This window comes from Setaria viridis, chromosome 8 (assembly GCF_005286985.2).
Source record: "Setaria viridis chromosome 8, Setaria_viridis_v4.0, whole genome shotgun sequence".
Taxonomy (NCBI): domain Eukaryota; kingdom Viridiplantae; phylum Streptophyta; class Magnoliopsida; order Poales; family Poaceae; genus Setaria; species Setaria viridis.
Window position 1 is genome coordinate 4446046 of NC_048270.2, and position 14431 is coordinate 4460476.

At 44.0% G+C, this 14431-nt stretch overlaps 1 protein-coding gene and 1 pseudogene across 2 annotated transcripts; one reads left to right on the forward strand and one right to left on the reverse strand.

The window, feature by feature from the left end:
• Positions 1-607: 607 nt before the first annotated feature.
• LOC117866904 (probable LRR receptor-like serine/threonine-protein kinase At3g47570) lies at positions 608-4453 on the reverse strand. Of its 2 annotated transcripts, XM_034751197.2 has the most exons (3): positions 4405-4453; positions 1359-4041; positions 608-1259 (listed from the first exon to the last, which is right to left on the reverse strand). In XM_034751197.2, the coding sequence occupies exons 2-3, from the start codon at positions 4024-4026 to the stop codon at positions 889-891; spliced, it is 3039 nt and encodes a 1012-aa protein (XP_034607088.1). In that variant the 5' UTR covers positions 4027-4041; positions 4405-4453; the 3' UTR covers positions 608-888. The 2 variants fall into 2 exon arrangements, with proteins under 2 accessions (XP_034607088.1, XP_034607092.2); XM_034751201.2 differs by lacking the exon at positions 4405-4453 and having other exon boundaries at positions 1359-2361.
• Positions 4454-10514: 6061 nt separating this feature from the next.
• On the forward strand, positions 10515-13646 carry LOC117866682 (uncharacterized; annotated as a pseudogene).
• The last annotated feature ends 785 nt before the right edge of the window (positions 13647-14431 follow it).

Below are 14431 nucleotides of genomic sequence, written 5' to 3' on the forward strand. Positions count from 1 at the left end.
AAGGGGGGGGGGGGGGGGGGGGGGAGTATATCACTGAGTGGTAGTATGAAGCATCGTAAAAGAGCTCATCTCGATTTTATTTACGTGTACTTGTCAGCACCTTGTGCAGTGAAGTGGGAAAAATCCTCAGACTCACGATCACCATATGACGCCAGCTCAAGCATGACCCACCGACGGTAGCTAGTATACCTTATGTTTTCTTCAGAATCCTGCAGCTATTAGTTATGTTATCTGGTATGCTGTGCATTCATCAATCTGCTCCGGCTGCTAAAGCGACTGGATCAAATGCTGGAAAACAAGTAAATGGAAACTTTGTCATCTCTAATAGTTCTAAATGCATGGAGTATTGCGTACGCTCCCTAATGGACACCTGTCATTCCGTTCTAAGAGAAAAGAAAGAAAGAAGCTCAAGATTAAGGCATGCATGAATCATTATACAGAAAACACTTTTGCTTGCCACCTTGGCCTTGCTCATATCTGACATGGAACAGTGAATTGATACATGGCAATTACAATACCTCATAGAAAAATTGCGTTGACACAGAGATAGCGACCTAAGTGATGTCTTCCAGATTCAAACGTCATTTTCAAATAATTAAATGATTATACAATCTTTTCTTTGGTGCAAGCACTGGACTATCTTCAGTGGGCAACCGACAGACTGCGTTGTTTGTTTTTATCAGTTGACTACTTACAGTCTATGAGGATACTTACTGTGAGCTTGTTGTTGCTCAAGTAGCAGAAACGATGACTTCAAATTAATTTGTGAAGCATCAGTAATTTTTCAGAACCAAACTGAACAAGAAAAACATGGTACATGACACATGAAAAATTTATTTTGCAAGTTATTCATTCAGATTTCAGAACATAAACTACTGAGCTGGTCCTTCAGTTTCCTCTAAGATAAGCATCCTGGATCCCGTGCATCTTGGCAGCCACCTCCTGCATGCTGATGCGCTCGTTGGGGGACGTCTTGGTACAGCAGAGTCCAATGCTTAGCACAGAGTGCAGAATTTGTGCCCTGCTATCCCTGATGATCGTTGTTGGAACGTCCTCTCTCTGCTCTAGCTCTTGGAGCAGCTGTGGGTCAACAATCTGCAACACATTGTCAGGGAAGTTGATCTCTGTTAGCTTCGCTATGGTCATCCCATCCTTGAACATGTCATCTGTTGGGCTCCTTCGGGTGAATATCTCAAGGAGAACAACTCCAAAGCTGTAGACATCCACTGCAGTGGAAACCTGACCACCTGCAGCATATTCTATAGAACACATGTAGGGAAGTTTAGTCGTAGTAAGCATAGAAATTGTAGAATGCATCATTATTTAGTTTGGAAGTACAAAGTGAACAGGGACAGTACCTGGAGCAATGTATCCAATTGTTCCCTTGATTGCAACTGAAGAAGTGGAATTTGAGTCAACAAAAGATGGTGCTGTGTCCAATTTGAACCTTGCTAGCCCAAAGTCTCCAACATGTGCTACCAGATCATCATCCAAAAGAATGTTTCTAGGCTTCAGATCACAATGTACAATGGCTCCTTGGTGGTTATGGTGTAGATACATCAAAGCATCTGATACATCTACCATGATGCTTAACCTTTGAGCTAGTGAAATGTAATTCAAACATGAAGAACCTTCGCTGCTGTGAGTCGAGTACAGTAAGTTATGCAGGTCTCCTCGTGGCATGAACTCATATACTAAGGCCTTGAAGTCATTTCCATTAGAATCAATACTTGAGCATGCAGTTAGGATAGGAACTAGATTGCGATGCCGCACATTTCTCAAAGCACTACATTCTGCAATGAAGCTCTTTTGTGCTCCTCTTGTCTCCAGACTGAAAACTTTGATGGCAACCTCTTTTCCATCAGGAAACAATTTTCCTCGGTAAACAGAGCCATATCTTCCCTGACCAATTAGATTGTATCTCGCAAAGCCCTCTGTCGCTCTGACAAGATCGCTGTAAGAAATTCTAGGGAATCTTCCAAGAGAGGGTAGAGAGATAGCTTTTGTCTTCTGATTTCGCCTACGGAACAACCAAAAAGCAAATACTGCTGCAAATACCAGCACTATGGCTATTGGGATGACTATTTTCCAAATAACTGAAAGCTTGTGATTAGCTGAATTGGAATGCATGACAGGACATGCAAGTAAGTGTAACCCCAGAGGCCCGCCACAAAGCCCCTGGTTTCCATTAATCCATAAAGCTGTCGCATTCTTGAAGATTCCTTTTGTCGGGACCTCACCTTTCAGATGGTTGAATGACAAATCTAGCTGCTCAAGGAACTGTAGGCCACTAAGAGAGACTGGTATTGATCCAGTTAAGTTATTGTGAGATAAGTTGAGAAAATGTAGGTTACTTATATTGCCAAGGGAAGCAGGGATGCTTCCGCTGAAAAAATTATGGCCTAGCACGACAATTTCCAAACTTTCGCAATTACCCAATGTACTAGGAATCTCTCCAGATAGATTATTTGATGAGATTTGTAAATATGTTAGTTGCTTGGCATTCCCGATGTCGGCATGAAGTGGTGCCTGTAGTCGGTTAAAGGATAAGCTAATTCTCACTAAAGTTGGAATTGTGAAGATCTCTTTTGGTATAGTGCCATGAAGATTGTTGGAAGAAATGAGCAATTCCTGAAGCATTTGGAGGCCTCCTAGGCTTGGGGGTATATTTCCATTTAACTGGTTCGATTCTAGATCAAGTGATATCAATTGAGATAGATTTGAGAGTGATGATGGAATGGGCCCTGTAAAGAAATTGTCGCTTAACTGTATTACTTGCAGACTGTTGAGAGTCCCAAGCCATTCTGGAAGCACACTCGTAAAGTTATTCCCAAACAGACTTACAGTGACTAGGTTGCGAAGGTTTGCTATACCAGAAGGAAAATTCCCAGACAGTTGGTTTCCTCCCAAGAACAGGCCCTGGAGCATACTGGAAAGGTTACCTACAGAATTCGGCAATTGGCTAGCTAGATAATTGTATGCTACCGAGAGCTCACTTAGCTGAGTGCAATTGGCTAAGCTGCCCATAAACTTCCAGTCTTGTGTGGTTCTTGCTTGGAGTTCATTGAGCTGAAGATTTAGCCATGTCAGTTTAGAAAGTTTTCCAAATGAGCCAGGTACCAACCCTGTGAAGTTATTACTTGATATGTCAATACTGTATAGTTTGGAAGCATTTGTTAATGAAGATGGGATATGACCATGAAAGAAGTTGTCATCTAACTCGATCGCCTGAAGATCAGGTAGAGAGTTACCTATACTTGATGGTACGACTCCGGAAAAATCGTTTATCGCAATTGAAAGTTCAACTAGATTAGAAATATTCAGGATGGGCTGTGGAAATAGACCTGACATCTTATTGATACTCACGAGAAGGACCTGCAGCCTCAGCAAATTTGCAAACTCGTTTGGGATGTTCCCCTCGATGTAATTCATTGCACAGCTAAACATCTGTAACATTGTGATATTGGCAACAGAATCAGGGATGGTTCCAGTAAGGTTATTTGTGGTAAGATCAAGATTTTCAAGCCGCTGTGGCAAATCTACTGGAATCTGTGCGGTTAATTGGTTGTTTGCCAGCAATAGGTCTGTTAGTTTTGAACAGTTTGCAAGAGTGGGTATCCTTCCTTGTAGTGTGTTATTTTGCAAGCTGAGGATTTGGAGGTGAGGCAAGTGACCAAGGGACCTAGGGATCTCTCCACTGAATGAATTAGTCGATAGGACAAGGATTTTCAGGAATGTTAGGTTTCCAAGTGAAGGGGATATTTGCCCTACTAGACCTCGATTCGTAAGATTAAGAGAAGTGACACGAATTGAGTTCTTGACAGAACACAGGACACCCTCCCAACTGCAGAAATGGGTGCTGTCATTCCAGGACATCAAAGCTTGACGTGGATCAACACTTATCGCCTTCTTAAACTCTAGTAGTGAGAGCCTATCATTGTGATTTCCATTGGAAGAGCAGATGACAACATGTATACAGCTCGCTATTAGCACCAAGAAGAACGGTCCCATTGCAGTAAGCTTCATCGACACTTTTGCTAGCTTGATTGAATGTCGACCATGATTATGTGCATAGGCAGAAAAAGAGAAAAAAATCAGATATTAAGGGATATTGTCTGGGGGATAAAATCCACAACTCATTACCATTTATGTTTACCCTGGTAAGTGCACTAGTTAATCGACGAATTCTCATTCTTCTACTTATCAGGTTAATTGACTTTGCAGTTAATTATTTCTTAACACAATAGCATATCTGTTCTTCAACAAGTTATGTAATTTGATCAGCAGCAGCAAGCATTTTTATTTTGTTTGTGAGCAGAATCTGATTATACTGTTCATTATTATTAACACAAATAACACGAATGCGAGACAACCAAGAGGTTTAGCAAGAGGGATGATGCTTACCTTTCAGCAGCAGCACTCGAAGAGACAACTGAGGTAGCGGGCAAACACCGTTGGAACCATGTAGGCCCTCCAGCAAGAACCGTTCCCCTCTTTATACTGTTTGCTGAGGTGAAAGCGCTCCTTCAGCAAATAAGTCAAAAGCAGCCATAATACACCATGAGTCACCCATGGCCCCAGGATGACTTTGGGTCAATGCAAGCTATTAAAGACGTCACGGGTGCGTATCTAGTGAAAATAGAAGAAATACTAAAAATGATGTAAATTCATTCAAAAACGCATTTTCAAGTTTCCTTTTAAAAAATAAAACTTGTCACAGCCATAGCTCATCAAATGATGTAGAAGTTAAGATTAAAAAAATGTTCTAGATTAATTCATAATATAATGTCAAAATTTACGATCATTCAACTAGATAACAAAGTTTATCCTAGTGCGTACTAATAAGAAATTCGTCATTTTCGTTAGAACTAAACTAGAACTAGTTTGAACCTCAACTTTTGTAAAAACATATATCAAAGGCATATGAATTATGGACTTGCCAAGTTTTAATTTTTTTTTCAAAACTTTAATGTACACTTTTGGATGAATGTTCACCGAACCTTCACTGTTCAGCAAATAAGTCAAAAGCAAGAATTAGCTCTGTCATCTGTCATCTTTAAGGAGAAGAAGAAGCTAAGATGTTCACACGAGTGATGCATGCCCCCGGATGGTTTGGGGTGAAGCCACTAAAGACGAAGCTGTCACGATGTAGACAACAGGCTCAGATTTCCAGTCTTGCAGTGGCTTTATCAACCAGACGTGCTTGACGCTCCGCCCGGCAACCATGGTCTACGCGCACAGGCTGATCGATTTCTCGAATTCTTTTCTGTTATGGATCGTTTCAATATACAGTTACGTCCTGTTTCAAAAAAAAGAAAACAGTTAAGTCCCCTCCATTTACATTAGAAAGGCTTGTGGACTTATACAACTATAATATTCTATATATTTGACTTCCGTTGCAATACTAGTTTTGAGCAGTGAAGGATGATGCATGAAAAACCTTTAGGATTAGGTAATGTCCTGTGGATGAAACCGTCCATGCTGGTATCGATTGTCCGTTCGTCTTGAGCTTCATTAAAAATCATATATGAAATTTAAATATCAAAATTTCAAATTGCACGTCCTTATTGCATAACTTAAAATTTTGACATCTAGATTTGAATTCAAAATCTCTGCATTTAGGTGAGTTGCAGTCTCCAAATAGGAAACAAATTTCAAGTTGCTGAGATTTAGAATTACAGAAACGTGTGTGTGTTTGTGTATTAAAAATAATATTCTAAAAGTATCACCTCGTACTTTCCCTCTTGAAAAAAAAAATCTAACGGTGCATGGGTTCCTTTCCTCGCCCCGTTCGGCAGCGCTAGTTGTGGCTGCCGCTGCTGGCTTCTGCTGCCAGCGGCTGCAGCGCTAGTTGTGGCTGCTGCTTGTGGCTTCAGCCGGAAGAAGCCCAGCGCAGCAGCAGAAGCCCAGCGAACGGGCTTCCTGTGCCCTGCCCTGCCGTTCACTTCGGGTCAAGCTCTGATGGTCTCCTCTTCGGGTATACATGATTTACACTTCGGCCACACAATACATGTTAAGCTATATGCACACCTATATGGCGGAGTTTCATTCTCGTTAAATGAAGTGACACATCAGGAAATATGATGACATTATTACTTAAAAAATGAGATTTCGTCTCGAGACTCAGTACCGATTGCATTTTCATCCGGTACTAATATGAGCATTAGTACTGGATCTAATGGATAGTCCCCGAGGAGGTCCCTGTGACCTCTTTTAATACCGGGTGGGAGCTTCACCCGGTACTAGTGGGGGTGACCTTTAGTACCGGGTGGACACCCCCACTAGTACCGGGTGGAGCCTTCACCCGGTACTAATGTGTCTAAGGACCTTTAGTACCGGGTGAACCTCCACCCGGTACTAAAAGTTTCTACCTCGATCCCTCCATCCGCGCGCCTTTATCTCCACCTCCCTCACTCACCCTCAGCTCCCTCCCTCACCCAGCTCCCTCCGCCTCCGACCCCCTTCTTCCCTAGCCTTCCCTCTCCTCCCCCCTCCGCTTGCCCCTCACCTCGTGCGTGAGGCGAGGAGCGGCGGGGCGAGCGGCCGCGGCTATCGGGGCATGGAGTGGCCAGCGGGACGCGAGGCCGGGGGACGGCAGCGGATCTGCGGCGGCAGCGACGGATCTGTGGCGGGATGCGGCGGGCTGCAAGGCCGGGGGTGGCGGTGGGGGATGCGGCGGGGTTCGGGCTGCGAGCGGAGGGGTAGGATGCGGCTTGGCTCAGGCTGCAGGCAGAAGGGGCAGCGGGCGGGCGGAGAGGCGGAGTGCGGCGGGCGGAGGCGGGGGCGGAGGCGGAGGGGCGGAGGGTGGCGGGGTAGAGGCTGAGGGCGACGGAGGCGGAGGGTGGCGGGGCCGGGCGGAGGCAGAGGGCGGCGGGAGGGGGGTGGGGCTGGTCGGAGGCGGGCGGCGGGGAGGGGGACTTCTTTTTTAAAAATTTTTAATAGCCCGGTTATTTTAACCGGTACTAAAGGTCCCCCTCTAGTACAGAACTATCAGTACCGGTTGTGAAACCAGTATTAAAGGGAGTTCCCAACCGGTGGTAATGGTGTTTTTCCTAGTAGTGCATGAAAGAGTACTTATGAGAAGAGAGAAGAGATGGATTTCTCTGCCATTGAAGGCTAGAGAGTTTCATTTCAATCATGTTTGTCCAATTCAGTGCATCGCAATTACATTATATGGCTTACTTATGAAACAATGATATAAAACTGTGCATTGGAGATGTGATTTCACTCGTCAACTAAAAAATCAGTTTAGATAATGTGGCAATCATGGAAAACGTCCTATGACCCCGCCCTTGTGAGAACGACCTAAATACATCCAAGATATTGGACTGGCAGGCTTTGAGACTGATGGAGTCATTACAATAGGAGAGAACTAAAAACTAATTAGTAAAAAAGTGAGTGTAATCGATGCGGAGTCAGAACTTCAACCTCGACTAGACATGTTCCATGTAAGAACCTACTAATTGAACAAATTAAAGCTTACCTCGTCGACATAATTGATTTTAGCCATGTAAGGCTCAAACTTTAGATTCTTGTGGATTATGGCTTTTAAAATACCTAGCTACAACAAACACAAGCTTTTTCATCCTCATATTCCACAATCCAGCAATCCACCATCTTTTTTCAGACTAATTTAGATATGGCTCATGAGTGGTCCATGAGTGATGTGTGTGCACATGTTTAGTGCTACCTTGTTAGGTAAACAGGAGTAGAATTAATTTATAAGCACTTATCCTTAAACTCCCATATATACCTCTGATACACGAATGAAGGACGTACGGATATGTAAATAGGGTCTGCGTGTATGTTGTCCTGCTACTCGGAATGGCTTGGCAATGCAATTTTTGAAGGACGCAGTGTTACAAATTATTTTAGTTGACCCTCGTTGGGTGGTGCGATTTTGTAGAGTAGGGTGCATGTTAGTAGGCGTGGTATATATTAGAGCCGCCCTTGCATGCAGTTGTGCTTACGGGATAGTGCTTCCCCAAGAAACCGTATATTGGACACGGCTTTGGGCGCAACCGACTAGTAAGCATCCTCTTTCAGCTCAAGACGTTCGCTTCATTAGTTTGGCTTTCAGCTTGCGTCCACATGTTGCACTTGCACGCATATAACAGTCATAGTAACACGGAGGTTTCAGTTTTGCATTGAACCTTCCAAACAGTTTCAAGAACTGATGGCTTTAATTTTAAGTAAATCCCACCAGAGATCCCTAAACTTGTCTTGGGGGTTCTTATTTAAGTCTGTAAACTCTCACGACCAAGCTAGACTTGTCCTATGTTTTTCAGTTAGGACTAGACCGGTATCACTCCGTTCCAAATTACCATTCGTTTTGATTTTTCTAGGTATATAACTTTTACTATGTATCTAGATATAGTATATATTTAATTGCATATCAAAAGGTACGTACCTATAAAAAGCCAATAAGAATGGCAATTTAGGATGGAAGGAATACAAATTAGCTAGTTGCCTACGTAGCACGCCGCGGTGGTGCCAGCATGGCTTCGGCTGCAGTTTTAAAGCCTTCAATGAGCCTTTTTCTTATTAGTTAGACCTTAAAGCTATGTAGTGCTTCCATCGACAATCACTTTTGACTTAACACCTCATGCTTACAGATAAAAATTATAGCATTTCTAAAACTTTATTTCTTATTTTTTACGAAACATAATATATACTCACTCACCTCTATAATTACATACACAACCCTATCCTTATGACACTACGCCAGAAATGATTTATGCTGGCACATGCAAATTACCGTGCTGGCGGGCGTGATTGGCACCCGCTAGCACAAAAGTTCCTTGTGTCGGCGGAGGAGCACCCACTAGTACAATTGCCACTGTGCTAGCCGGCCACATAAGCACCCGCCAGCACAGGTCGCCCCATTTGTGCTGGCGGGCGCTTATGTGGCCCACCAGCACAGAGGCTACTATGCTGGCGGCCGATAATGTCAGCTACCAGCACAAGAGAAAGAAAAAAAATTGCGCACTGTGCACGCGCCGTCTCCCATCCCGTTGTACTCATTTATCTTTCCTCCGTATCTATCTCTCTCCCTCTACTCCTCCTGCCTCACTCCACTCCGCTCCTCCTGGCGACGCCAGGCAGCGGGGCAGGGCGGCGGTGACGGCGCTGGAGGGGCGGGGTGGAGCGGGGCAGCGGTGACAACGCAGGAGGGGCGGAGCAGCGGGGCGGAGCAGCGAGGCGGAGGCAGTGGAGGCGGGGCTGGTGGATGCACCGTGAGGCGGAGGAGGCGGCGGAGGAGGGGCGGAGGAGGTGGAGGAGATGCAGGAGGGGTGGAGCGAGCGGGGCGACGGAGGAGGCTGGCGGAGGAGTCCGGCGGAGGAGGCGGATGGAGGAGGGGCTGGGAGCGGCGGGCGGTGGGGACGAGCGGGCGGCAGGGACGAGCAGGTGCTGGTGGGTGGCAGGTGGCGGCCTACGGGCGACGGGCCCCCGGGCGCGGGAGCAGTGGTCGACGACGACTGGGCGATAGGCTTTTTTTATTATTATCCTAAAAATAGTGCTGGCGGGCTACCTAACCACCCGCCAGAATAGTGGCTCTCTACCACCCACCAGCATAGAGCGGTCTGTGCTGGCGGGCGAGCACCCGCTACAGTGAGCCATTTGTGCTGGCTCAAAGTTGCTGGTGGGTGCTAGGCCCGCCAGCACAGTGCCCTTTCGCCTACCAGCAAAAATGTTTTCTGGCCTGGTGTGAGTACCCCGAAGAGATTAGGTAAGCAAATCTTGAGATTGACAAAATCACTAGCCTACCACTAAAAGAATAAAGAATATCATCGTTAATTATTTGGAATAAATAAAAAAATGACCACACGTGCCGAGTCAAGTACTCGAACTCAAGTGGATAGGTTCCTCCATAAGGAATCTAATCTAACTAGCTCAACTACTCTCAATTCACTTTATTTCTTGTAGTTAATTTGGTATTTTGGAGCCTTTTCATTTTCTACTTTATTGTTGGTTTATTTGAATCTTCGGTTGCTCGAGGTTTATATATTTTATTTGAACTCCTTACATAATAATATATCTCTAGTTTTTTTTGCATAATTGTTTGAGGTGTTTGGACATTTTTAATAAGCTCTCTAGAGCTAGTTATCTGTATTATTGTTTCAACTTTAGTTCTCCTAGCAAAATTACCCTACAACCAATAGGACAGCTATGACCACCGAACGATGGTATAGTCTTTACGGATGTGGGTGATGGGGAATCTTGATCATCGTGTTGCCACAATTAAAATCCAATAATTTACAATAAAAATAAGCAACCATGTCCTTTGGTAAAGAAAGAAAGAAGAATAAACCATGTTTCTAGAAAAATATGGGTTAAAGCTAGCCGAACCAGAATTTTTTTACGACCAACGACCAGAACATTTTTACGGGTCAAGGCTGTTTATTACTAAGATTCAGATTTGGCTGTTTGCAGACACAATATTCACTTATATGGCTTCTATAAATTAAACTTGATTGTGGGTTCATTTGCAAAAAAATCGGGTGACTCTGAATATGAAGCTTACTGCGACTGGAGTACATTTTCTCTTGGTGCTGATGGTGCGTTGTACACATGTTGCTATCTGCTCCTTCACCGGTAACGACTCAGATAGTCTGGCACTACTGGAGTTTAAAAAGTCCATTATCAGGGATCCAAATGAACTCTTGATTTCTTGGAACGAAAGCACCCACTTATGTAGTTGGGACGGTGTCCTATGTAGTGTCAGGCACCCACATCGTGTCATTTCTCTGAATCTCACAGATAGAGATTTGGTAGGACAAATATCTCCATCACTCGATCGGAAACCTAACATTCCTAAAAGTTCTAATATTGTCGGCGAATTCATTCAGTGGAGAGATCCCTCGATCCCTTGGTCAACTTCATCACCTCCAAATACTCAAACTGAACGATAACATGCTACAGGGAGGGAACCCAGCCTTGCAAACTGTTCAAAAGTCAAGGAGCTATCTCTGGGTAAGAATCAGCTAACTGGACAGATTCCTGCCGACTTGCCTAATAGCCTTCAAAAGTTGATACTTGTTGCTAATAATCTAACTGGAACTATCCCTGCTTCTCTTGCCAATATCACAGTGCTAAAAAATTTTACTTGTATGAACAATAATATCGAGGGCAACATCCCAGATGAGTTCGCAAGGTTCCGGGGACTGCAAGAGCTGCACCTGGGCAAGAATAAGTTGTCTGGCCGTTTTCCACAGCTCGTTCTGAATCTCTCTAATCTAGTTGTGTTTAGCGTTGCTTCCAATTACCTGAGCGGAGATGTACCTTCAGATCTTGGAGGCTCTCTGCCAAGCCTGAAGTACATGTCTCTAGGCGGCAACTTCTTTCATGGGCATATCCCATCATCAATAGCGAATGCTTCGGAACTGAACATTGTTGACATGTCAAGAAATAAGCTCACTGGGGTGATTCCTAGCTCCATCGGCAAACTTCAGAAGTTGTTTGCACTAAGTTTTGAGTACAACAAACTCCAAGCAAGTAAGGAGCAAGACTGGAAGTTTATGAACAGCTTAGCCAATTGCACTGAGCTACAAGTGCTCACGGTTCTTGGTAATCGTCTACAAGGCAATGTGCCAGAGTCATTAGGTAACCTTTCCAGCCAACTCCGGTACCTATACTTGGCAAACAATCACCTGTCAGGGGATTTCCCTTCTGGTATAGCAAAGCTTCGTAGTCTGATCAGTATAGAATTGGGTGGGAATCGATTTACAGGTGCGGTGCCGGAATGGCTTGGAACTCTCAAATCCTTGCAGAGATTACAATTAGATAATAATATCTTTACAGGACCTATTCCATCATCCCTTTGTAATTTATCTAATTTGATTGGACTCTATCTAGAATCGAACCAGTTGGATGGGCACATACCCCCAAGCCTTGGAAACCTCCAAACACTTGAAATATTGAACATTTCCAACAACAACCTTCTAGGCACCATACCAAAGGAGCTCTTCGGAATTCAAACATTGCTGAATATTGAGTTATCTTCCAACAACCTAGGCGGCCCGCTTCATCCTGATATTGGCAATGCAAAACAACTCACATATTTGGATATTTCATCAAACAGTCTATCTGGAGAAATCCCTAGCGCTATCGGTAACTGCGAAAGGTTGGAAGATATTAAGCTAGGCCATAATGTTTTCAGTGGAAGCGTACCCACTTCATTAGGGAATATAACTAACCTGCAAATTCTCAACTTATCTCGCAACCACCTTAATGGTTCAATACCAGTGTCTCTTGTAAGACTAAAATTTCTTGAGCAACTAGATTTGTCATTCAACCGCCTTGAGGGTGAGGTCCCAACAGCCGGAATATTTAGTAATTTAATTTCTGTGTGGATTGACGGAAACACAGGCCTCTGTGGAGGGCAACTGGTTCGGCACCTACGCCCGTGTTCTGCAATGCATCTGAATTCAAGAAAGAACAAGCATTGTACTGTACAGAAAGTTGTGATCCCATTAGGCAGCATTGCATCACTTGCAATAGTAGTCATACTTCAATGTTGTTCTGGAGAGTAAAACAAAAGAAAAAGAATGTATCTTTGCCCTCATTTGGTAGCAAATTCCCCAAAGTCACATACATTGATCTTGCAAGATCAACCGAGGGGTTCTCCTCTTCCAAGTTAATCGGCAAAGGAAGATACTCTTCTGTATACCAAGAACTTTGTTTCAAGACAGAATTGTGGTTGCTGTCAAAGTTTTCTGCCTAGAGAGAAAAGGAGCACAAAAGAGCTTCATGGCAGAATGTAATGCTCTGAGAAACATAAGGCATCGCAATCTAGTTCCTATCCTAACAGCATGCTCGAGTATTGATTCAAAGGGAAATGATTTCAAAGCCTTAGTTTATGAGTTCATGCCACAAGGCGACTTGCACACTCTGTTGCACTCCATTCCCAGGCGATGGGAGCTCTTCAACTCTGAACCACATTACACTGGCTCAAAGGCTAAGCATTGTAGTGGACATCGCAGATGCAATGGAATACCTTCATCATAACTATCAAGGAACTATTGTTCATTGCGATCTGAAGCCTAGCAACATTCTTTTGGATGACAATATGACAGCACGTGTTGGAGACTTTGGTCTTGCAATGTTTAAAGTTGACTCCATAATGCCATCTTTTGGTGATTCAGCTTCGGCTTCTTCAATTGCCATAAAGGGAACAATTGGCTACGTTGCTCCAGGTAATGCCAGTTCTCATACTGCATTTGTTTTTCATGTGCTGTGTTATCTTTGGACTAAAAAGATCTCATATATAATCTGCAGAGTGTGCAACAGGCAGAGAAGTTACAATCGCTGGGGATGTATACAGCTTTGGAATTGTCCTCCTTGAAATATTCTTGCGGAAGAGGCCAACAGATGATATGTTCAAGGACGGACTGAACATTGTAAGATTTGTCGAGATGAATCCAGACAGGATATTAAAGATTATAGATCCTGACTTACTAGAAGATGAGCGTGATGTCTCACAAGGAACTTCAGTATCCTTTAAGGAGAAAAGCTTGGAGTGTTTAGCCTCAGTGCTAAAGACTGGACTTTGCTGTGCCAATCCATCCCCAAGTGAGCGCATGGACATGCAGGGAGTGGCTGCTAGGCTGCACGGAATAAAGGAGGCTTATCTCAGAGGAAACTGAGGTAACATTGTTTGAGCTTACCTGAGAATCTAAATTTCCTAAGAATCTGCTATCGAGATAATCTGTTTGGATAAGCTAGAAGTTTGACAACCCTGATTATTTGTAGTTAATTACTTATTCTGAGTGTAAGATGACCCGTATGTCCGTGTGGCTGATGATAGCTCATTTGATTCATGAGTGTGAGCATAAGATGATTTTGACAGTATTTTTGAAGTTTGTAAAACATAAATTTTAATAAAATAATTACTAATGCATTCCAAGTTATTGAACTAGCCAAGTCATCCCAAGTCATTGAAATACCTATTAGTTCAAAAAAAAAAAGACTACAAGAAATAATCACCCACGCAAAAGTAGTGCCATTTTTTTGCCATCTCAGTGTAGAAGTAGAAGAAAATATGCAAGCCAAAGATACTAGTGCAAAGGAGATGACTGCAGTACAAAGCGTAGATGGTATTGTAATGGCCAAGAGGGGAGCAACACCAAGCAGAACGAAGAGATCGCCGCCCTAGTGCACGGATGAACTCAGGAAGAGTCGCTGTTGCTGCCGTGCCGCTGCTGTCTCTCTGCTATGCTGCTGCTGCCTCTGCTCCGCACCGCGCGCAACGCCGTTGCTAGCCGCGCCGCCAGCCTGCCTGCAGCGCCACGCCTGCTCCCTGCAGGCTGTGCCGCACCGTCCCCCAAAATCCGCACGCACCGGATCTGCAGTGGGAGAGGCTTCAGACTCTCCGCACTCATCGTACTCTATTTCCATACTCTAAAAGGAATATTCTATTCTAGTTATCGAG